This window comes from Sinocyclocheilus anshuiensis, unplaced genomic scaffold (genome assembly GCF_001515605.1).
Source record: "Sinocyclocheilus anshuiensis isolate Anshui unplaced genomic scaffold, SAMN03320099.WGS_v1.1 scaffold219, whole genome shotgun sequence".
Lineage (NCBI taxonomy): Eukaryota > Metazoa > Chordata > Actinopteri > Cypriniformes > Cyprinidae > Sinocyclocheilus > Sinocyclocheilus anshuiensis.
The window spans coordinates 14,979-41,144 of NW_015548200.1; the positions used below are offsets into that span (position 1 = coordinate 14,979).

A 26,166-nucleotide genomic window follows, 5' to 3' on the forward strand; every position below is an offset into this window, starting at 1 on the left:
ACACATCTGAATATTTGGGTTGAAGTGTTCTGGAACAGTGTTGTAAATACAACTTAACCACTGATTTCTAGTCGTGTCCTTCCAAAAGAGCCGGCGGCTTGAGTGAGCGGCGGCTGGAGGGCTAGAGTGAGCGGAGGCCGGCGGGCTTTCGGCAATCACATGTGATGACCCCGGGCTGGACTCCGCTTTGTCCACGGTGAAAGCCGATCCGGCGATCCACAGCGCGAAGTTGATGTATTTCCTCAGCGACCAGCATGGATCAGCTCTAGGCATGACGAAGCGGATATCGTCCTCTTTTGGAAGGCCAAACAAAGTAGTTTCGCTTTCACAACGAAACACACAGCAACAACAATACTACAGCGAGAATCAAAGTTACGCCGCCTTTCTTTGCGTGAACATTGGGCGGTGTTATGCTAATCTTCCCACATCGTGACGTAGACATGTGGGGGCGTGTTAGAATGAACCGTTTTAGGTAGGCGTGATTGACTCTGAACTTTTATAAAGAATATCTCTTTGGATTTGAGACTTTAGTCTTTGCAACTTTACAGATCTTATTTATTCACCAAGAGCTTGTAACACTCCAAAGAGAAAGGAAAAATTGAAATCGCATCATATGACCCCTTTAAATGCTGCTTGAAATTCTGCGTTTTGTTTGAGCATGTGATATCGCTGTTTACAAGGTCACTTAGCTGCTGGGGCTTAGCATCTTTGTGTTTACTGTTATCCAGAGTTAATGTGTGGAACAGTTTAAAGGATTAACTATTTGCCCTGTAGGTGGTCAGTTCATGTGCTTTGTGCAGGAAATATGTCAGTCATTTAGGTCTGTCTGTATGTCCGACTTTGTGTTATGCTTGGTATACAGTTCTTCACATTTGGCGTCTGCTACCTGGCAATTCTTCATTGTCCTCTGTAGAGGACATTTGCTTGTAGTGAATTTCTCTGAGATCATACCAGTCTTAAGTCATAATGCATCTTAAAGACTTCCTGGGCTTGTCAGCAATACCAAATGCGCCTCTGGTTTAGACATGACAACTCCATGGTTTTTCTAATGTCTGAGATCAAGATATCGCAGATTTTATGAAAGAAGAGTAGCAATGTATATTACATGTAATTATCAGTTGTATTTAATTGAACTAAATAAACAAAGGCAAAATGTAGTTTCCAAACAGGTCATTATCAAGATGCATTTTTTCTTTCTCTTTTGGAGAGATGCTACAAGTGAAAAGGCCAACTTTGACATGTTATATAATATATTAGGGCTGTCGCGATTCGTTGATTTTATTCGACTATTAGATTTTTAAAAATCCTCAACTTCATTTTGCTCGCGTCGACTAACCGGCAAAATACCGGAAGTGGCGCATTTCACGGACGAGAATCCATAAAGCACATTATTAGACTGTTTCCCAAGGCTGCATGATATATTAAACACATTTAAAATCATAATTAAAACATATTCTTTTAATTACAGTGACTATAGCATTTCTGTCCTAAAGAAATGGCCAAATATTAAAGATTAAGTGGACAAATATATTTTTTTTTTTTTTCAGAAATACTGCACATTTACATTTTTCTACTAAATAAATTCTGGTAAATAACATTTCTGGTAAATACTCCTTTAAAAAGTGTTTTTTGATTATAATTGTATTATTAGTAGACTAGAACACGTGGATATGTTGAGCAGAATTTTTGTTTTATTATTATTATTATATATTTTTTGTATCACATACTTTTTTTTTTTTTTTTATATTAATTGAGACTTGTACTAGAAGTTGAGATTTCTGTACCAAAACTGGGATTTTGATTAAATTCCTATTAAATGCGTGCACTACTAATTTGTGTGTGTACTAGTACTCAGTGTTCAAAGACAAACAAAATATTCCAGAACCTAGAAATTGTTTGGGGAAGTGTGGTCATGAAGCATCAGGGTTAGTCACTTTACACAAAGTCAGAGAGATTGATAAAATCCTGCAGGAGTCAAGGCTCGTCAGACTGCTTCTTTTGTTCTGTCTTTCATTGACCTTTAATGCAGGACAGATGTCATTGATCATTCTGCCTAGCCATGTGATCGCTTGATCATCGGTGTCCAGGACAGTGCTGACAGGTGCACGGAGGGCTTGCCCTCGAATCACATTTTGCAAGTTTGTCTGTTCAATGTTAGTTCTTTATTATAATAAAGGCTTATTCTTACTACTGAGATCTGGATTCACAGTCGCAAAATGACCTGGAGAGTTTTGTAATGGCACACAGCACACATTTTCTCAATGATATGACTGGAAAAAAACACTGTCTCTTCCAATATAAGTTTGCTTGAGCACTGTTGACTTTCCATGGCAGTGAAATTTGTGTTGTCTAAATGCATTATAAAAGGTGCCCTCTGACAATAATTGCTATTGAATCATGTGCTAGTGCTTAAAGGTGAAAAGTTAGTCACTATAAGGATGTTGGCAAGACTAATATATGTGCATGGCTATAAGTGAGAAATACTGCTTTTGGTTTTTTATGTTACTTACCTGTAAGATCAGTGAAGAAACAGAGTTATACAAAAGTGCAGAGTGGGACATGTCCCAAATAAGCTAAGAGGAGGGGGATTTTGTTGTTATTTGAAAATGAAGAGTACATGTGGTTTGACTGAAAAGCAAGTCTGTAATTAAAATTGGTTGTACAGTTTCCTTAATCATTAGATCAGTGGCTTGTAACCAGGGAGCCTCAGCAAACATCCAAGAGGGATGGAGGATGACTTAAAATCTTTTAAATTAATCAATTGTTATTAATATATCAAAATAATCTAACTCTAAATTAAAATGCTAAAAAAGCATAATTTTTTTTTTTTTAAGAATATAGTAGTAATATATAGTAGTTTTTATTTAAGAACATGCAGTTCTTGAAACTGGGATCACAAAATGAATTGTGGTTATTAAATGTAAAATATGAACACTTTCAGTTTCTGTTAATAAAAAAGTTAACAAGCTAGAAAACAAGCAGCTTTGTCATAATTACAGCAGAAAGGCAGAAAATCTTATAATGTGGATCGTTTGATTATTGTATTGGACAATGCACGGCGTTTGAATAAAAAAAAATGTTAAGAACCACTGCTTTTGACCCAACTTTAAAAATGTTTGTTTGTTTCATTTTTTTGTCCTGCCTGTTTACATTAACGTAAGACATAACCGACTTTATTTAGATCAGTACCTTGTCATTACAGACAGCTTGACTGAATTTTGAAACGTATTTGCCTATTTATGCACATTAGTCACATCACTAACAGACATATGTTAGTTACTTTATTGTATGCTAGATGTTTTACCAGTGTTGTCACAGTGTTATTTCCCTGCGGGGATGGGATTCCAAGGTACTAGCACAATGAGGTAAATTTTAAATCACTCGAATATCCAAAAACGGCTTTACAGCGTAGCTATTTAGCTTAAGTAGTTGTTGTGAAAGCAAACATGACTATATTGTGAGTAGTTTTAATTCAATACTGCCCACTTCTACTTCAGATTACTGAGTTTAGTGTGTCAGGTTGATTGCAGTGTATTCAGATTTCCCACAGCCAAAATAAAATCTCAATTTAAGGAGTGAAATGTGGACTTTAGCAGAGGGAATGGGCTAGTGGCCCGGTAGGCTTTAACAGATGGACAGAAACGGGACCTGTAGGTATAGCAGGGGGATGGAGAGCGGACCTGTGGTGGCTATAGAAGCAGAGACGAGACCGTGCGGAAGGGGACAAGATCTGTGGCGGAGGACGTGAGATTCATCAAGGTAGTCAGCAGAAGTGTGCGCCCATCTCTCCGGATGCTTTTGTACATTCTGTGCTTGAGCGTGTATGAGAATTTGCTCAGAGTCACATGATGATATGTTCCCTGTCAGTGAATTATGTGTGCGCCAGAGCTTTCTTTGTGTCTGTTTATATATGTGTGTGTGTGTGTGTGTGTGTGTGTGTGTGTGTAAAGACAACACAGTCAATGATATTTTCACCACCACTGAGCCGTGTGCATGTTTATCTCCCATTCTCTGTGTATCGTGTCAAACATTTACATCTCATTGAATTTCAAATATCAGCAGGAATGGTAATAGGGCATAGTAATGAGACTGGGCTCCTACTGTTATGCTAATTTAGAAAGACTCCACTTCAGTGCGCCCCTCCCCTCCCCAACTTTAGAATGCTACACTGAGCCTTTCTTGCCGCTCTCTCAGATGTGGCATTAACATTTTCATTCAGAAGTGATTTTGCTTCATTCTAATGTTTTATCTTCATCAGTGTCGTTTTGGCATTGAACAGGTTCTGGTTGTGCCGACCTACGACACGCACCGCAGCAGGTGTTTCAGTGGATGAAGTACAAGAGATCAGTTTAGCCCTGATGTTAAAGTCCTGCTTGAATTTCCATTGAATGGAGTAAATATTTGATTGTTCTTCACAGGTGGATGAATACCCGACTGTGTATAGGGAAGAGCAGACTGACCGACAAGAAGTGCCTGAGGAGGAGGAAACTGAGGAGCAGGACCGCTTTCAGGTTAAAGAATTAGAGGAGGTAAAGAATGGCTGCTTCAGATATTGTTTAGTGCTGTGTTCGATACATCGATACTAGGGCTGGGTATCGATTCAGATGTCCCGATTCGATTTAGATTCGCAAGCACTCGATTCGATTCTCGATTTTTTGATTACGTTAAGTGAATATAGTTTTAATACAAATGCTATTGATATTTCTAAAAAATGAACAGTAAACATCAGTTTACAAATGGTGAATTAATAAAAAGAAATTAAGAACCACATTGCCTGTATTTTAAACATATTCTTTTTTTTTTGTATAGGGTCCTCTTTTAAACAATAATAGGGCCCTATAAAATGTTCTTATTTTTTCTGGTAATCAGATGAAGGCATAAAACATTAATTTAATTTTTACTAATCAAATGAAAATTAAACCCTTTTATTTTTTGGCAAACAAAGTGCTGCACAACAGAGGTTTACTGTTAAAATTAAAAAGAAAACAGATGTGATTATTCCTTTAAAAATAAAGATTTATTAATATTTATTAGCAGTAGTAGCATCGAGTCTTAAAACTGCTAAATAGTAATATATTCTGACAGTTTCTTAACGTTAAATTAAACTTTTATTTTGACGGGTTGCCGTGAGGAACTTGCAGCTGCTGTGTATATGATATGATGGTAGTTTTCTCAAATGAAATGGTAAAATGCTAAGGAAGTGACTCTCAGAGCAGCTGGAGATGACATTCGTGTTCATATCATCATATAGTGAGACATTTATTTGTTTTATTAATAAAAGTTCTATGTTTTATATATAGGCTAAAGTGAGTTTGACGTTGTATTTTGTTGTTGCATTCAAGCAATTGACGCCGAACTGCCCCTATTTGAAAGTGAAAGTAAAATGCGCATGCCGTTTTTACAAGCTATTTAAAAGCGAAGGAAAGCGAGGAAAAGAGGGAAAATTCAAACGAACTAAAAACGAACAATTGCTTCACGCCGAATTGCCGCTATTTCAAAGTGAAAGTATTTATATAATATTGTTGCACGTGTGCAGCAGTGGACCGCGCTTAATTTGAATACAAAAACACTGTTTAAAATGGAGTAGAAAAGTGTGAGGTTTCTAAAAAAATAATGAATAGAGCATAACATATACTATAGTCTACAACAGGGTTTCTCAAACCTCTCCATGAAGTACCCCCAGCACTGCACGTTTTGTATGTCTCCCAATCTCTGTAAGTCTACAACAGGGTTTCTCAAACCTCTCCATGAAGTACCCCCAGCACTGCACGTTTTGTATGTCTCCCAATATCTGACACACCCACTTCAGGTCTTGCAGTCTCCACTAATGAGCTGATGAGTTGAATCAGGTGTGATAGATGAGGGAGACATACAAAATATGCAGGGCAGGGGGTACTCCAGGACAGGTTTGAGAACCACTGGTCTACAACAAGGTTTAATCTGGCCGCAGAGCAACACAACTGGGTTGCCTACGTAATCCACGAAACAGAGCTTCACACTTGCGCAATACGGAAATATCTGATAAGTGTGTTACTTATCTTTGTCAACCTGGCAACCATGTGCACACTAGGGCTGTCGCGATTCGTCGATTTTATTCGACTATTCGATTTTTAAAAATCCTTGACTTCATTTTGCTCGCGTCAACTAACTGGCAAAATACCGGAAGTGGCGCATTTCACGGACGAGAATCCATAAAACACATTAGACTGTTTCCCAAGGCTGCATGATATATTAAACCCATTTAAAAATCATAATTAAGCATAATTGTGAATTCACAAACGCTACGATTTAATTAAATAATTATATGCGATGCAGTTCTAATACAGTATATGCGCTTTAATTATTTACATGCGTGTAGGATAAGGACGTGCGTCACACAGCAGCTCCTTTCACAGTAGTTCCACAGGAACTGTTATCATTTACATGTGTAGAGCATCTCAAACTCCATCTCTGCATGTTGTTGTGAGTGGGTTTATTATAACGTTCATCTGGGAACGCAACATGCTCCATTTCATCAGATTTGTAAGGTAAATCATTTATAAATCTACGCAAACTCAGGAGAATACATCGCGGTTTCAAAATAAAAGCTCAAACCCTCACTCTGAGTTTACACTTTTTGATGTCCACATATTCAAGAAATTACAGTGGCTATAGCATTTCTGTCATAAAGAAATGGCCAAATATTAAAGATTAAGTGGACATTTGAATGAAATAGTGCTTGGTCAATATTAAACAAGGATTAGATGTGTAAAAATAATCATCAGGCCGTTGCCCAACGTAATACATTATGTATTTTAACATAATACATTATGTATTTTAACAGTTTTGTTCAATAAAACCATGAGATTACTCGCTTTTGATACTTTATTTGAACTAATTATTATTGCCTCATTGCTATTATATATGTATTTTAAGTAATTTTAAAGGCTATTGTTCACTTCTATTTTTATTACCACAAAAAAATTAATTATAATTATAGGGTCCTATGAAATCCGTTTTATTTTCATTTTTCTATACTCTGTTTTAGTGGTTAAATGACATTTTATTAATCAAAAAGCCTGTCTAATTAATTGAGTTTTACAGTTTTATCTTTACCAAATTCTGTTTTCCATTATTTTCTGGATTCCATTTTAATGGTTCCATTAAATTTTAATAATCAAAAGCATCTCCAATTAATTTATTTTTTTTTATTTTTTATTTTCTTTTATTTATTTTTTTCAGAAATACTGCACATTTACATTTTTCTCCTAAATAAATTCTGGTAAATAACATTTCTGGTAAATACTCCTTTAAAAAGTGTTTTTTGATTATAATTTTATTATTAGTAGACTAGAACACGTGGATATGTTGTCATTCTTACACTATAATACTGAACTTTGATTTCAGTGATTTGGACTATGAGATGGACACTTGCTTCTTGCATTAATGGTTAAATTAAATGTCATTAATGAAAAAGCCTGTCTAATTAATTGAGTTTTACAGTTTTATCTTTACCAAATTCTGTTTTCCATTATTTTCTGGATTCCATTTTAATGGTTCCATTAAATTTTAATAATCAAAAGCATCTCCAATTAATTTATTTTTTTTTATTTTTTATTTTCTTTTATTTATTTTTTTCAGAAATACTGCACATTTACATTTTTCTCCTAAATAAATTCTGGTAAATAACATTTCTGGTAAATACTCCTTTAAAAAAAATTTTTTTATTATAATTTTATTATTAGTAGACTAGAACACGTGGATATGTTGTCATTCTTACACTATAATACTGAACTTTGATTTCAGTGATTTGGACTATGAGATGGACACTTGCTTCTTGCATTCTATGTTGCACTTTACTTTTGCTTTAAAAAAGGATTTCATAGAAATTTGGATTTCATTTGGTTTAATAAAATATAGTTTAATAAAATATTATTAAGTAAAATAGTTGTGTTTTTTGGTGGGAAATTAATCGTTTAGATTAATCGACAAATTAATCGATAGATTAATCGAAATAAAAATAGTTGTTAGTGGCAGCTCTAGTGATTTGGACTATGAGATGGACACTTGCTTCTTGCACTCTATATTGCACTTTACTTTTGCTTTAAAAAAGGATTTCATAAAAATTTGGATTTCATTTAGAGTTAGTGATTTGGACTATGAGATGGACACTTGCTTCTTGCACTCTATATTGCACTTGACTTTTGCTTTAAAAAAAGGAATTCATAGAAATTTGGATTTCATTTGGTTTAATAAAATATAGTTTAATAAAATATTCTTAAGTAAAATAGTTGTTTATTTTGCGGGAAATTAATAGTTTAGATTAATCGACAAATTAGTCGGTAGATTAATCAAAATAAAAATAGTCGTTAGTGGCAGCCCTAGTGCACACGCTCTCTCTCCACTGTGGATAAACGCACCTGCTTTCAGAAAACACTGGTAAGCTTGCAGTTTAGCGATCTCCACTTCAATATTCTATTCTCAGAAAAGTGTAATTCATCAAGTGTTAATTTATATGAGAGAGAGGCTGTATATGTATGAATTACCACCGTTTTGCCTCATTTCTCAATTAACAGTGAAGCTGTGGCTTTAAGTCCTTTAGAAACAATGATGTTACCAGCTACTTGTTGAGAAAGATAATGTAGCTCTTAAGCGATTAAGCTATTTTATTGATAAAATTGCAGGGCAGCGCTTATAAGTTTGTGTTGCTGAATGCCTGAGTGCAGCCGCAGCGTGATCTGTGTGAGTGACTGAGCGTGAGATACAGTGAAGACAGCGCATTAGTTTAGAACTCTTCTAATTTTTAGTTTTAGTTTTTAAACGTAGAGAGTGTGTTAATTTGTGCAATGATAACCTACCAGCAATGTAAAGATGATTTTTTTAAAATATATTATTATGAGTACATTACAATATAAATTTATTAGAACAAGTACATTATTATTTATGGGCTTAAAAACAATTTGCAAACAATCAGAATGTTGTACCTGGTGGGGAGTGCCCAATGTAAACATGAAACATATGCCATTACCTATATTGTACTGTGGTAGAGTTATGGAGGCCCTTCATAATGCAGAGGTCTAATAGTTAGCAATTAGTATAACTATAATTGCTAATAGTTAGCAATGGCACTATAGTATGCAGTGTTTAATAAACAGCTATTTTACTAAATTCTGCTGAGGTGAAATTCAGTGCAGTGAAATTCCTGTATCATGATACGTATCGTATCGTGACTTTGCTGGTGATACACAGCCCTAATAATGTTTGCTCTTATCTTTCATGGAGATGCTTAAAGTCACACAGTATGAGTCTGATGATATATATATTCTCTATGTTTCAGGTGGAGAATGAAAACGATCCAGAGGCTGAGCTGGACACTGATGTAAAAGAGGAGTCCGATGAGGAGGAGGAAGATGTTGAAGAATCCGGCCGCCTGCGATTTAAGACAGAGCGCAAAGATGACACAGTGGTCAGACTCTCTGATGCCACCAGTAAAAGAAGGAACATCCCAGATACATTAGGTTAGTTACAGACAAATGAAGCACCTTTTTGTACTGTTATAGGTATAAAAATCTTACATAAGCCCCTAAGAAAAAAACTGGACAGTAATTGTTTCTCATGTGGACGTAAGATATTTTCAGCATTTACAGGAGTTAGTCTATTATTTTATTGCCATCCGAATCCAGAATAACAGTGTTTTTCTCCCACCACCCGTGTAAAAATCCCCCGCCGAATTACCTACTGTTTTTTTTTTGTGTGGTAAAGTAATTGCCGTTCGAATCCACATCTCTGAGTTTACAAGAAGAAATCGGTGCAAAATTCACTGTTTAAATCGTTTTTGACCACTGCCGAACACCGTACGTTAACTGTTGCACTTTTCTGTCATTTGCAAGCATATTTATTACTGAAATAATGGGGGAAGTATTTACAAGACCAATATTTCGTAACTGCTTCACCACAGATACTGGGAGTTGTTAAGAACAAAAAGAAGAAAGAGGAAAAGCACGTGAACATTTGAAATGGGTCATTATTATGGCAGCGATTATATACATAAAAATATAAACCGAGCAGCTTTGTGTTTATCTTATGTAAATAAGAGGTTGCATTAGCTTATTTCTCCTAATCTCAACATTTTTAATGACATTCATCATTTTGCAAGAGATTTTGCAAAACCATTTCAAATGCGTCTATTTTCCTATTTTTGAACAGGCAATTTAAATGATCACATAATAAAAATGATATTGTTGTTCTGTTATTAAATTAAATATGAATTTATTCTTATTATTCCAAGCCTATGACATTTTATTTACAGCAGACAATCATGCGACTGACCACAAGAGCAGCGCATTCCCAGGTTTGTAGGATCCCAGAACTCACTTCTCCACTGTGAATAAATTGACATCTGAATCCATGAGTTTTATCACTGAGGTGCCATGTAAATTTATTTTTACAGATGTCCACATGAAAAACAGCTACCATCCGAATAGAGCTATAGTCTTGTTTTGAGTCACCTGACCATTATTCTAAATACTACAGTTCCTTTCAGTTAATAAGGTAGACCTACTGGGTTAATATGACATAATGTAAATAATATTAATGAGCAAAGCCTTTCTAGTTATAGAGTTTTACCAATATATTTTTGTTCATCAGATGTTCATAAGGTCATCAGTGAAGGCTGTAAGGTGAACTGAAAATATAAATCTGACCATTATCTAATGTCCTTTTGTATCTATACATTTTTAAGTGTAGCTCATGTTTCTGATGTAATTTTATATTCTGTTTTGATGGCTAAAATTGTGACCGTAACATTTCAGACTTTTTTAAAAAGCTGGCAGTGTGTCCCATTTTTTTTTTTACTTGATTTTTAAGTTGAGTAGCCAAGTGCTTATAAACAAAAATGTTATTATATTAATATCAGTTTATTGACATTATCCTATTTATGAGCAGGAAGAAAAAGGTTAAATTGATCCTTCATAACTATCAACTGCCTCATTTTTCAAATATCACTATCGTAACTCTCATTATCAAATAAATCTGTATTTTTATTTGTCTTTCCTTTCAGAGCTCTCTGATGAAGCAAAAGCAGATCTGTGGGAGTTTGAGGAAAAGGAACGTCAGAGGAAGCAGGGCCGTTTTGGAGGACGAGGGAGAGGAGCAGATGGAGGGAGGGGAGGAATGGCGGTTAGAGGTGGGTTCAGGGGAAGGGGAGGACCAGGAGGACGAGGAGTCAGTGGAAGAGGCGATTTCCCTCTATTTGGAATGGGAGGTTTTCGTGGTGTTGGAGGTCGAGGGAGAATAAATGAGCAAAGGCCTCCGCTGATGCAAGTGAACTTGGGAATGCAGGTAAGAGACTGACGGTCTGAAATGACACGCACACACACACACAATACAAATGCTCCAACTGAACCTGTTCTAATAACACAAATAAAATTTTGTGATATGACACCTTTAATTAAAAAATTTGAGATGCACAAATCATATGACCAGCAATTATTATCAGCCAAGTTGTCATTGCAAAAGGTGTGCGCAGTTGTCATTGTTGCAAGTGGATAAAGGAGATTTTTTTTTTAATAAAACATCACAGTCAGTAAATTGTAAATCAGACTCCTCACAACATTATGAAAGCATTAACATAAATTTTTGGCATGCACCAATATTACTTTTTCCAGAACGATGCCGATAAAAACTATTTTATGAGTACGAGTACAGGAGCTCAGTATTGGGCCCAATACCGAAACCAGTATCAGTGCATTACTACTTAATTTCATAGGGATTACAAATTTTTCAGTTGTGTGAATTTAGGCTTAGAGTGGTCCTGAAATACACATTTTTCTTTCTTCAGGTGAGAGAGCAAAATGTATTATTGTAATATGATAATAATGTTATAATGGTACATTAGAGTTCATTAACGTTATCTTTGAAAGGACTAAATGTAGACCAGGTGAACCAAATGAATAAAACTGTGTTCACACTGAAATTGTACTGATTCACTTTAGTTTTGATTTGATAGCATTCCACTTCTACTCACACTCTATTCTGGAACCTTGTCATTTTGAACGTTATCGAAGTAAATATACCCGCAGAGTGCAGGACTGCTTAAAGTTATTAACATGTTAAATCGATAAAGTAATATGCATGAATGAGAAAATCAAAAGCGGGACGTCCTCGATGCTAAAAAGAATGATTAAACGCTATAAGCCACATAAACACTTTACTCGTGCTGTCTGGCTTATTATATTTAAATGGTCAAATGCACACAAAATGGTTAAAAAAAAGTCTTGAGTATTCAGATAAACAGTTGGTTGTCTTAAATGAATGTAAACAGTTGGCAGAAAATCAGATGTGTATTGGGATATTGGATCCATTCTTCAGCAGCCTAATTTACCTGCTGCTGTCTGTGTCATTAATGTTAATCAAACAGCTAAATAAAAAGAACAAATCACTCACTGCTCTTGACTGAGTAGCAATGCGTTGTTTAATTTTTACATTTGGTTATACAATTATACCCCACAGATGTAGAGGACATAAAAAAGTACCTCATTGTGGTTAAGATTTTTGATGCCAGTCTTGGGAGAGTAGTTGTGATGTTGATCAAGTTTTGTAAATCAGAAGAGTCTACTAGGAGAGAAGTATTTGAATTGCTTGATGGTGAACTTAAGAGGCATACCAGTTTTCAATTAATTATATGACCAAAACTTTGAACATGTGTAAAAATGTTCCCAGCAATCAGAAACCACGATCTGAACTGAAATTAGATTTCTATTCAAACATGCTAACAAACAGTAGTCTTTTCCTCAAGAATATATGATTGTACCGTCTTCTTCATAACCGATTTTAATGACCGTGCAAAGTAAAGTGCTGCTAAAGCATGTGAACTAAACACAACATGGTACTCAATTTCCCAACATTGGCAGGTCTGCTATATTAAAGTGTTACAGCAGGGGAGTCCAATCCTGCTCCTGGAGAGCCAACGTCCTGCATGTTTTAGCTCCAACCAACTCCAACTTGCTTGCCTGGAAATTTCTAGTGCAGTGATCCTCAAATCTGGCTCGCGAGATCCACTTTCCTGCAGAGTTTAGCTCTACCCTAATCAAACACACCTGAGTTTGCTAATCAATGTCTTCAGGATCATTAGAAAATCACAGGTAGATTTGTTTGCTTATAGGGTTGGAGCTAAACTCTGCAGGAAAGTGGATCTTGTGAGCAAACTCTGCAGGAAAGTGGATCTCGCGAGCCAGATTTGAGGATCACTGTTCTAGTGAGTCAGAAGACCTTTCATTAGCTGGTTCAGGTGTGTTTAATTAGGGTTTTGAGCTAAACTCTACAGGACAGTGGCCCTCCAGGAACAGGTTTGGACATCCCTGTTTTACAGCATTTTTTATCAAATAAATGCAGTCTTGGTAAGCATCTTACTGACCCCTTTTGAAAGATAGTGTATAAACTAGAGCCCGACAGATATGGGTTTTTTGGGGCCGATACCGATATTTGGGAGTAAAAAAAAGGCAGATATCGATATATCGGCCGATATTCTTTGTGTATATTATAGTACAGTACCAGTCAAAAGTTTGGACACTTTCCCATTCGTGTGTCCAAACATTTGACTGGTAGTATATATAGAATACAGTTTATACATAAACAGAATATATATACATAAACACATTTTTGCAATGATCACTCAAATGTGGTGATCAAACACTTATAATGACGTGACAAAGATATGTAATGATGGAGGCAGGGCATTTAACAATTTAACAATAAACTTTATTCAAAATGAGTCTGACATCAGTGCACTGAACAGTAAAGTTGAAGTTTATTCAAATTGAATTCAATTCCATTCAACTTTATTCCGTTGAAGTTTATTTCACTTTGGAACATTCATTCACGGATTTGCGCTACTGTCTTCACACACAGATGGAACTTGTGAGACATAATTTACCTCTGTAAATAAATATAAATTCAAGTCTCGCGCACTTTAATGCCCTTTGAATGCAACGTGTACGTACCCTTGGAACTGGAATCATGGCGGAATATCATGTGAAGTCCACTTCGCAGGGCACTTACGGTCGAATAAGCCAATGCTTGAATGCTGCTGCCTGAACAAGAGACCTCCTTACTGAAGTGAAAGTGTTGGCTGGTGTCACTATTCCAGGAGCCCTCTTGAACGCCACCCTCCGCGCGTCGGTAGCCCCCCGGGATCGCTAGATCAGTCGGTGCCGGACCGTGAATTTAACCGCGGGTAACTCCCGAACCCCGGGGGCTATCGACACGGGGGTGGTCTCATTCGAAAGCGGGCCTCTAGACGTACACTCGATTCGCGTTCGAGAGGGTTCCTCGAGCTGAAGGGATCCCGACATAATTTACCTCTGTAAATAAATATAAATTCAAGTCTCGCGCACTTTAATGCCCTTTGAATGCAACGTGTACGTACCCTTGGAACTGGAATCATGGCGGAATATCATGTGAAGTCCACTTCGCAGGGCACTTACGGTCGAATAAGCCAACGCTTGAATGCTGCTGCCTGAACAAGAGACCTCCTTACTGAAGTGAAAGTGTTGGCTGGTGTCACTATCTCGCGAACGCGCTTTCGGATCTCCACCAAATTCGGGGGATCCCTTCAGCTCCAGGAGCCCTCTTGAACGCCACCCTCCGCGCGTCGGTAGCCCCCCGGGATCGCTAGATCAGTCGGTGCCGGACCGTGAATTTAACCGCGGGTAACTCCCGAACCCCGGGGGCTATCGACACGGGGGTGGTCTCATTCGAAAGAGGGCCTCGAGACGTACACTCGATTCGCGTTCGATAGGGTTCCTCAAGCTGAAGGGATCCCCCTGAATTTGGTGCGGATCCGCCGTGCCGTTACGGAGATATGGCCGTTCAAAGTTTCAATGGTTTTCCATAGATTTAAGCTTTAAAGCATTTCATCCAGGTCGCCAGTAGCAAACAATGGAGTGTGCTCTGCTGGACAAACTTAGTAATTACATTTCAAGCATTTTATCTGCATTATATGCTCTGTAAAAAAAATTTTCATGTCAGCGGCGTATCTGCGGCATATTCGCCGATACCGGTATATCGGCGACAGGCTCATATCGGGCTCTAGTATAAACGGTAACATTCTTTACAACATTTGACACTTTAGACAGTGGACACTTTAGTAGTGACAGCTTTTTTGTTTGCAAACACAAATTTTTACTTCCTTGGTGATCAGGCAGTTCTCTTGAAATTAGATTTACCTTTTGAGGCTGTTAAAGATTATGCATCAGTTGTGTCTTGTCTCACCCTTGTGGAGTGGAGTCAGTTTGCTTTTGAGTAAAAGTCAATTATCACCGTTCTCACTTCCCCTTATCCATGTTGATATATGGATTATGGCAAATAACTTGGCGGCAGTCCATTGAGGAAGCATTACACCAAATTAAATTTGTACTTTGCTGAAGGATTTAGCTTCCTGCGCTTATTTTATTATTAAATATCTGTCGAGGGTGTAATCCCTTAGCGCTTGAGCTGCTCGTTCGAGCTGCACCTTTTTTTTTTCTTTCTTTTCTTTTTTTAAAGCTGATTTTCTTTCATAGAGAAGGCAAGCCTTTTCAGGCTTTTGACATAACTTGTCATTCCTCGACATTGATGTGTTCTTTTACTTTATGCTTCAAACAGTGGTATATAGATAGCAGCGCTGCTGTAATGATTTGATTGAATTCCCCTCCACCCCTGTCTATGAGTACAAGTTGTCTTCATCTGATGATGAGTTAATAAATCTAGAATGTATACGTTTTTCAAGAGACAACAATGTGTATTTGTGAGTTTAAGGAGTCAATCCTTCAGTCATCATTTAAAATAGGATATTGTCCTTTAGCATAAATCAACGGGGACACAGAGGCGCAATGCATGTTTTTTTAAGAACGTACGTGAACATTTTGTACTAAACTCCTCATTTAATTAAGATTCACTCCCAGTCACATGGCTCTAATGATTGATTACTTGATTAAAGGGGTCATCTTGAGACTCAGGGTCACAACACTACAAGATAATGATTTTTTGGGGTGAAAGAGAGTGAGATTATGTTATTGATTGATGGTCTTTCTGTTTCGCCTCTCTTTTTTTAAAGCAGCAACTCAGAATGACTCCTCCACCTCAGCATCACCACCATCAGTCTCGTCTGCCTGGTCCAAGGGGCAGTGGAGGTCCTGGGCTATTCCCGGATCCGGGCACCCCAATTCCTCAGCAGCCGCTGCAGCTGTTGATGCCACGTCTGGCCCACCATTCCCCGGGGCCCAAAACACAACATGACACGCACGTACCACGCTCATTGAACTCACCGCTGAGGCACTCACATGCACATCCCAACCAACACCAGCAGCATCAACAGCATCACCCCAAGAACATTCACATCAACCCTCACTTCAGAGGACCTTCCTCCTCATCTGTGCAAGGTATGGCCCCAAAGACCACCAACCTGATTTTTATATACAGTAGTCAACATTTGAAGTGGATCAAAAAAGTTAATCAAAGTTGTCCTAAGACAAGAATGGGTTTTAGGACAACTTTGATGAAAGGTTTTGATCCACTTCAAATGTTGACTACTGTAGTTAGGTGAATGGAGGCTGTCTAAGCATCTGCTGTAACATGTCTTTGACATTGTAAAGTGCCTGTCTGCTTGTTAAAGGGGTCATGAATCAAAATTGTCTTGGTATTTACACATAATAGAGGTTACTCTGCAATAAAAACATACTGCAAGTTTAAGAACTCAAAACTAACTCCCCTGTTCAAAATATGAGTTATCCTTTCTACCCTTTTTAAACACCTAGATTTTAAATCAGGAAAATCATTGCCACTATTCTCCTCGACACGGTCCTTAGCACATGTCATTCTTGTATGTAATCAAGGAGGTGTTCTAAACAACTCCTCTCTGTCCATCAAATGAAGGCCTTTTTTGGTGCAAAACACTTAGCAAACTTTATAAACTAACCTCAGAGAAACAAAAAAGTGCATTTCATGATCATCATGATCTGTGATTGGTGTAATATGTTAGGGCTCATGTAGACGTTCTTTGTCCAAAGTAGTTTACTGCTGTTTATGCATTAGTGAATCAAGCCACTGACTAAATGTTCAACAACTGTTCCTGGTAGTAGCTTGAAAACCATCTATTATCTATATCATGATTAATTTATAAACAAAGTGTTCAAATAATAGTTTTCAAATTGCTGAAGCAGTCAATTCGAGACCAGCCTATCAGTGATTTGATTTCTGCATTTTACACTGCTCAACCAGTCTCTTATTTACATTGTTTTCACTGCATTAGTTATGATGAAAGTATCGGTGAGACTACAGAAATCACGTTGCAATAAGGAGGTCATTGCACTGTGTACTTAGTAGACATAACTGGCTTCAGTGCAGCACTGCAGCCTTTGATTCAATGGGAGTAGTTCTAAATAATGCTATAATCAACACTTTTCACAGTTAGTTAATCTTGTTGGCTGTTATAGTAAAAATGCAGTAAAGTTTTCAAGAGAGTTCCACTTATAATACTCATTTCATATGCAAAGATATTATCCAATCACAGCAGTAGTCATTTATATTGAAGTCTCACAGCTAGACATACCCTTCCAACAGAGCATTCAAATCAGAGGGCTAAAATCAGGGTTGAAAATGACAATTTATCTCTAAATTCTGACTGTTTTTGATGGAGAAAAAAACCCATACGATTATAAGCGCACCTCAGGAAACAATATGAAATCATTTAAAAATACATTTCATGACCCCTTTAAGTCTGACATCGCACGCCATCATTTCCAAATGCTGTATTAGGTGCCAAAAACAAACGGCTAACAGTGCTAATATACACTCACGGTGTGGTGTAATACTACTAAAAAAAAAAATCATGATCCTCCTGACCTTTAATGGCCAGACAGTGATTCATCTTTTATGGATTGTAAAAATATTGATGTCTGGGATGCCGTGAGCCCGGAGACTGTAGTATACACTGTAATTTTTTTTAAGCTTAGGTTAAATGTGACACCATGATTAAATAGTGCTCATAAACGGCTGTTGACATGGTGTTCTCAACTTAAATGAGTATAGGCTTGGACCCAGAAACAGTATTCCTTATTTCACGACTTAAGCAGATTCCCTGTTCATTTTTAGGCCTTTGCACTTTTGGCTGATGCTTACTCGCATTTTCGCTCGGGTCCTTTTAAGAGTTTTTTTTCCCCCCTTTGGTATGGCCTTCACTCTGTAGGCAGTCCATCAGCATTAAACCAGCTTTCTGAAATGCACACATCTGCGGAGGTGAAATGATTCACAGCGAAATTACTCCTTTTGACTGTCAGTTTATCTCATTAGGTGGCCCAGTCTGCTCGAGAGAGAGAGATGCACAGTTTAATCAGCAGAACAGCCCTCTCTCTATGACCAGCTGTGACAAACCATGGTTTAGACGTGTGGCAAGAAGAGACTTTCATGGTGTCTGTGTTACCTCGCCCCACTCTCTGGTTCTGCATCCCTTTTTCTGTCTGACTCGTGCTTTCTCTATTTCCATTTAATCTCAGTTCCTTCAATGCCTCCTGTGCAGAACCAACCGAGGCCTAACATCGGTCCACAGAGACCCCCGGTAAGTAATCTCACGTTGCTTTGTTACAATTAAGTGATTTTACTCTGCATAAAACTGCAGTGTGTTACATCATGGTATTTCTGGGTTTGACTGGCATGTAGCCACCAAAAGCAATATTTGTCTTGCTGTGTGTATAGCATGTCTCTAGAAACCTAAAAACATCCTCATATGTAAGCTGAATCTGCCAGTTGAAATCGAAATGGAGACCGTGAAAAAACAGAACAGATGTAAAAGCCCTTTACTTGTGTGTAAGGATGTAGAGGAACCATCAGGCAGCTGCCCGTGCTGTAGCTAAAGTGATTACTGCTGAGGAGGAGGCCTTCTGAAACCCCCCAAACTCTGATTCCCCGGTTCTCTTCTTTTTCCTCTCTGTTTTCCTTTTTACTATTGCTGTCTAAATGATGTATAGTTCAGTGTTTCAGTTTGGAATATGGCAGTGACATGAGCACTGTGCAGTGCTACATTCAAAGTTTTCATTCATGGGATCAGTGCTGAATGGAAAAAAAACAACATTTCATTTTGATAATCACTGGGATCAAGTCATTTACACACAATGTCAGATAGGACACTCAAGACTCATATAAACTTTTACTATCAAGAGAGAATTTCCCAAAGTGTTCATCTTGTCAGAATCCACGGTCCATTAAAACACATTTTACTGGATTGTACTCCAAGTAAATCCAAATTTAGTCTTAAGGTATTTAGAAAAAAAATTATTTTAAACATCTTTAGTTTTAATTTTGAATAACTGAACCTGGCTCTCGCCGTGAAGCTGGCATGGCATTAAAAAGAAGGAAAAAATGATCACACAGCAGATCCATTTAACTGTAAAAACTGATGTCACATCACCTAAAATATACACTTTCTCTTATAAATTCTAACCTAAATTCCTGATTGTGAAAAGGAAAGTTTATGTCCATGTGTTTGCCAACTATTCATGTACTGTGACCCCTTGTTTGGACACATTGTGGACATTTAAAATGATTGGTCATTCCTAAAATTGCTGAATATGAAAGAAGTTCCACACACACACACACACATTCATGACACATTTCCAGCTGTCTGCCTCTCATAGCCAGTCTGGTATAGACAAGACACCATTTAAAATACCATTGGCATTTTACAGGGAGCGCTGTCCATTAGCCCTCTGGGCACTTGATTATCATACATTAGCATATGATCACATCTCATCTTACAATAGGCTGATCCATAATTTCTCTATGAATATTTACTACTGCAGAGTTTTTGAATATTAATCTCCATTCTACATATTTATATTGTATTTTATGTTTGATACTGCTTTTAGCAGAATTAGTATATTACTCTTTAGTAAATCTGTTTAAAAAAAGCATAGCCTGGCTTCATTTTACAAGTTAGTCGAAGTTTAAAGTTAGATTTTCTTTTGTAAACAACATTTATTGCATAATGAAGCATTAGTTGGATGGATAAATTGTTTTTATTATGTCAGAAAGTAGCACCGTTAGAAGGATTTTTGTATGTATAGAACATTTTTATAGAAAACACTTGTAGAAATATGGAAGGAATTTGTCTAGAAATATAAGAAATTTGTTTTTCATATTTGATGTTTTGTGTTTGTATGTCAGGGTCAGAAATTAATGAGGGCTTGGGGCAAAAATACTACCAAAATTTAAGATAAAGCACAATTAAACTAAATCTACTTCCGCTGTTGCCGTTAAAGTGAAATGTGAAAATTCAATGAAAAGTGTTTAATGTAGCATTACATTTAGATCTGCTGACATTGCATCTGATTCCTTTACATGTTTTTTTTTTCTCCGTGTTCTCAGCATTATAATCAGTCACACACGTTTCTGTTGAGTGAATGAATGCAGCGGCTAATCAGAGGCGTTTAGATTAGTCACCGCACTCACTGAATTCTGCACTCTCACAAATTCTCATCATAAAGTGCAGAGGTGAAATAAGAGTTTCATTTCACACTGTAGACAGCTTCTGTGATTTATAACGTGAGGTTTTTTTGAGTGCTTAAACTCTTGCTAGACTGAAGTCAATGATGGGAAATAATCTCTGCTTGCTTTCTGTATACAATTTATTCACTGTTAAAATAGTTTTTACGCTGCTAAGACAACCAATGTGAAGTCTTGATTTTCTAATTCGTAAAAAAGCATGAAACTAATTCATAGACTATTCTTAGTTTGTTTTGTCTATGTAGCCAGAATATGAAGAGCCATTTCCCCAAATACAAAAACACTTTTTGTATTCTATTAATCAAAATGAATAAGCAGCATTAAACAGTCTGTGAAAACAAACATAAATGCCATGTCAGATGCTTCAGTTATATTTTTCTAAAGATGGCTGTTGTTGGTGTTGATAAAATTTTATCGGTAACAGGCTGTAATGTTCTGAATGATTTTGAATATATACGTTTATAATTTCGTTTTTTTTTTTTTACCTTGATCTATGAGAATTTGTCAGATACCTAAAGACAGAGCAGAAATGAATAAGTTGCTGAGTTTATTTTGACACATGAGGCTTGTCTTCAAAATGGCAGCAGCTCATGCTTGGCATTTGTCTTTCTCACTCCCTCTATATCTCCCAGGCAGATCATAACTGGTTACATATTGAACAGATCCATGGGTATTTACAAAAGATTAGCCCCCCAAAAGGACATGCTCCTTTTATCAAATGAATGCAAACTTGCAAATGTATTGTGAATGTACTTAAGCTCCCATTGTGTTATAGGAGCTGACCTTTTGAATAGAGCAATGAAGTCCACAATAACAATGTGATTCTCTCTCGCTCCCTTCTGGCCGTTGCTTAGCTAAGCTGCCTGATTGACCTTCTGTTAAGCAACTTGGCTGGCCTTGGTGACACTCACTGGCCGACTGAAGATCAGAGCTGAAAACGTGGATTAAAAGTTTGATTGCATCTTAAGTCATTTATAATGAGTAAAGAGGTGCTAAGCATCACAATTTGCTGGAGTGTGGCTCTTTTGAACGAAGGCTAATTTCTTAAGAGCAAAGGATATTTTCAAAGAATAAAGGAGAGGGGATTCAATTCATATTCAACTGCAGGATTAGTAAGGATCGTTATCTGTCTTTCCTCTGGAAAGGTAGAGGGGGGTTGAGTTTTATGAGCAATGGGTTAGGTAAGCGCTGAGAATGGATAAAGATTTATATTCAAGGGTATATGCAAATAGTTTTCTTTCTGCCTAAAAAATTTCTCAGTGGTATAAGCTGATGGTTATGATCTTAATATGAAGAGTTACATTTTAAATGAGCACAAATAAGAAACTTTTTGGCTTTGAAACTCATGTGTCAACAATATTTTGGTGCTGAAATAGTCATAATGTTTTCTGTGGAGTCAGTGTGATTTTTGCTGTTGGTTGTCCTCCTCCAGGCTCCTCCTGATTTCCAGCAACATCTCCAAGGGAATTTTGGCCCACCTCAGCGGCCTCTCCCCCACCAGGAGCAATGGAGAGGACCACCGCCACATCATCGGGATCCAGAGCACTTCTTCCCTGGTGGTAAGGTCAATTTAAGGTGGTCACACTGGTTGCTTGCATAGACTATACCTGCATTGTTTTGAATATCTGTTTTGACTTTTGTTATTCCATCCAGTCGTTTACCAGCAACTGAAGCAGTCAGAATTGATGCTGTAGGTTTCTGGCTTCTCATTCACGTTATGTCTTTTATTCCTTTCTTTTCTCTTTTCTAGAGCCACGTTTTTCGGGCCAGCACATGTTTGACCAGCCAGGCCCTGCCCCCCTCATGAATAACAGTGTTCTTCCGTTATCAGGGCAAGGCCCTCCATCTTTCCCCCCACAAGGGGGACACCGAAGTCCTGGATTTGGTTCTCTGGTGCTTGGGCAGAACCAAGGGCCTCAGGGAGGAGGTATTTTCCAGAGAGAGCCCCCTCGGCCGGCTTTGGCCCCGCAGCATGGAGGCCCCCCTGGTCCCCGTGGCTTTGTGGGTCACAGACAGCCCTTCTCGCCCCAACAGCAGGGACCCCCCTTTAGCCCCCAGCACGTACAGTTTGGTATGCAGGTACGCCAGAGAGTAAGTCAGTTTACCAGAAATAAACAAATTTTGAACACTGCATGTTGATTTACAGCATGGCATGGAACTGGCATGAAAAGTGTAATATAGGAAAAAATATTGAGTTTTCAGTGTCTTATTTTGCATTTATTTTGTAATTCTGTATTTTCCACAATCCTGAAATTTAGTAGGAAATACGGCAGTCATGCACTACTGTTCAAAAGTTTGGGGTTGGACATATTTTATAAATGTTTTTGAAAGTAGTCTTATATGCTCACCAGGGCTGCATTTATTTGATCTAACATACAGTAAAGCAGTAATATTACAAAATATTATTATGATTTAAAAAAACTTTTCGATTTAAAAAAAATGTCAAGACAATTTATTCCTGTGGTAACAGCTGAATCTTTAGCAGTCCTCAGTGTCACATGATCATTCAGAAATAGGTGTTCAATAGTGTTTTTTATTTGTTGTTTAAACCGTAATACTTTTTTCAGGATTCTTTTATGAATGTAAAGATTTAAAGAACAGCATTTCGTTAAAACAGTAAAGACATTTATAATGTTACAAAAGATTTCTGTCACTTTTGAAAAATTTTGTCCTTGCTGAATAAAAGTATTAATTTCTAAAAAAAAAAAAAAATCATACTGACCCCAAACTCTGTGAACAGTCCTGTATATGGCAAAGAGCCATACCTAAGGTGTTTTAGCTTGGTTGGAAACCTGTTATTGTAAGACATGTAGGTGTAGTGGTCGCCTGTGCAAGGAGAAGCTGCAGTCTTCATTTTAAGCAGCAGATAAGACTGCCCTCTTGTGTTAGCACTGTTTATCAGTTCATGGTTATTTGAGGTCACTGGGTTAGTTGTTACACATCAGAGGTGTAGCTTTCTTTAATGAAAATATTTATTCTTAATTGTCATTAAACACAAATTGGTGTTATTTTTCTTGGCTTGAGTTGTAAATTCAGATAATAGTGACAAATTATCTGTCTGTAAGACTACTGAAACAATTATACAGCGTTTATACAACAATTATACTAATTATACAGCGCTGACTTCAAGGGTACCCACATTCTCAATCATGACTGGCCTACATTTCAGTGTAAATGTCCTTAAGCTGGATCTAATTCATTCACATGCTCAAGGCTACAACTTTGTTTTATATTATTTGATGTATATTTGATTTTAGGTCTTATTCCGGCTGTATTCTTTGTGTTTTGTGGTATTCAGGGTCTAATGCAGCTGCCCCTGCACCATGATCTGCCACTATCCCATCAATCCTTGCACCAGCAGCACCAGCAACACAGACAGGACTTGCCCCTCCAGGGTCTACCTCACTCCCAGCCTCCACCCCAACACCAACAGCACCATCAACACCACCCAAGGGACCAACATCCCATGGTGCACCTCTCTCAGCCCCACTTCCGCCAGTTGAATCAAAGACAGATGCAGTCACGACCACAGGGCAACCAGCAACGAAACAACCATGCCAGACCCAAAATGGTTAGCCATTCAAATGTGTATTTGTTGCAGTGAGCAAGATGGCAAGAGAAATATTTATTATAAATAAACATTTTTAATTTGTGTATGTCAGCTCAAAAGCTTTTTGAGCAAAACTGCTGTCAATTGACCGATTTTCAGTCTTTGCAGTATTTCTATGAATGTCAACCCATATATATGACCACCACCTCCTCTTCTTCAGATGCCTCCTTCTCCACTGCAGCAGATTCCCCCTCAACGCAACAGCAACCTCCGTGAGCTGCCCATCGCCACAAGCAACAATAACCGCCCGCCAGTGCCTAGTGGGCAAGCAAAGCCTGTTACCATGGCAACACAGAATGTTAGACAAGGGCAGGCTGCCCGTGCTGGACCAGCAGGAAGGGGAGGATCTGTGGCACAAGGGCTGGGAGCTGCCAAAGCATCAGAGCAGCCCAGTGTGCCTGAGATGCAGAAAGAGTGTCCAGAGGTAATACTGCGTAGCATGATCATGTGGGAGGGGTTAACATTCAGCATGTTTTCCACCCATAGACTTTTGCAGTAGCCGCTATTTAAAATGCTATATTTGTTCTGTTTGAACTGCATTATTCCACTGCAATACACTCATTGGTTAGTTTACGTGTAGCATAGTCCTATTGTTGTTGTGGCTGAATGGCTCACCTTATTACTATTTTTGTGCTGATACTTTCTGTAAAAGCTTTGTTTTTTAAGAAAATAGATTATAAAGATTATTTTTTCATTTCTGACCTTAGTTTTGCCATGAAAATAACCATATAAGCTGTCATGGCATTAAAACAGACAAGTAAAGGTTTTTTGAAAATGCTTGCCTTAAATTTTAGTAAGTTAAAAGCAATAATTTGTCTTTTCAGTCACTTTAGTCTGACTGAAATCATACCATTTTTTTTTTTGTCAGACTGATATCATACCAGTTCAGACAAATAAATATAGATAATGCAAATGTAGCTTGACTGTCCAGCATGTATACATTTTAATTGGACTACAATTGACCTCTGTTGTGTGTGTGCACCAAAGGAAGTGATGTGCAAACTGTATTCAATCCTTCAGATTTGTTGTGTATACTTGGGCAGAGAGATGAACACTTAAGCTTGATTACACTAAAACTAAACTAGCTTAAACATACTGTATATTTGCACATTTTATCATCCAGCCAAAAAAAATAAAGCTGACTCTTTTTTTTCATCCTGAATTTATGTTCATCATTGTTTAGGACCCAGATGAAGATGAGGAGACACGTCAGTACAGACTCAAGATCGAAGAACAGAAGCGCCTGCGAGAAGAGATCCTCAAGCGCAAAGAGCAGCGCAGACAGATGCAGGCTGGTATGCGCAAAAAAGAACTGATGGAACGGATAAGTGGCCAGAACCCAAACCAGACTCCACAAACTCAGAACCCCACACAGTACCCTGCAGCCCAACCCCCACAGCCGGTCCCTTCACTGATCTCTAACGGTACCCCCCAGAACCCTTCGTCAGGTCTTAGTTCCCCTCATCCAAATGTGAAGGCCCGGCTGCAGAACACTAATCCTCAGGCACAGACTTCAGGCTGGTCTGGGCCACAGAAGCAACAGAACGCTGGTCCTGAAGCCAGCCAGCAGGGCCAATGGCAACCACAGCAGAAGAGGACCATGACCCCACAAAACACTCAAAGACAAGGTGCTGCTCAGACCAGCCCATCAGAAGTGCCAGTGGGTCAGCCTCAGCCTGGGGGAAAGAGAACAGTGATGCAAAGAGCGAGCAGCATAGAATCACCACAGGTTCCACAGAAAGTGCGAGTAGTTAAGCTTCTAGGAGAGGTGAGTGAATGTTACCGGTTTAAACTCTAGATGTGATCTTTAAAGTTCATATGCCACTGATTTTTTCGATTCTTTTTGTCTTTGTCCTTTGGTGTTTTTTTTTTGTTTTGTTTTTTTGAAGTTGTTGTCACCAGAGCTCTTTATAGAATAAATCATAGAACTCTGAACTCGACAAGCAGGATTTCCAATTACTCTAAAAGTCAAGGTGTCTACTTTTTTTGACCACTAAAGTTTTTAGAGCTAAAAACTCTTTAAAGTATAATGCTTTTTTCTC

At 37.8% G+C, this 26,166-nt stretch overlaps 1 protein-coding gene across 1 annotated transcript in view; it reads left to right on the forward strand.

Moving 5' to 3' along the window:
* The window catches only part of LOC107653286 (RNA-binding protein 33), a 51,933-nt gene that overhangs the window by 14,028 nt on the left and 11,739 nt on the right, over nt 1-26,166 (forward strand). Inside the window, exons 6-15 of the mRNA XM_016439953.1 lie at nt 4,419-4,529; nt 9,317-9,497; nt 11,039-11,319; nt 16,073-16,397; nt 18,510-18,571; nt 21,947-22,073; nt 22,265-22,605; nt 23,813-24,085; nt 24,285-24,548; nt 25,308-25,892. Coding sequence (XP_016295439.1) covers nt 4,419-4,529; nt 9,317-9,497; nt 11,039-11,319; nt 16,073-16,397; nt 18,510-18,571; nt 21,947-22,073; nt 22,265-22,605; nt 23,813-24,085; nt 24,285-24,548; nt 25,308-25,892 — 2,550 coding nt within the window. The remainder of the gene's footprint in view (nt 1-4,418; nt 4,530-9,316; nt 9,498-11,038; nt 11,320-16,072; nt 16,398-18,509; nt 18,572-21,946; nt 22,074-22,264; nt 22,606-23,812; nt 24,086-24,284; nt 24,549-25,307; nt 25,893-26,166) is intronic.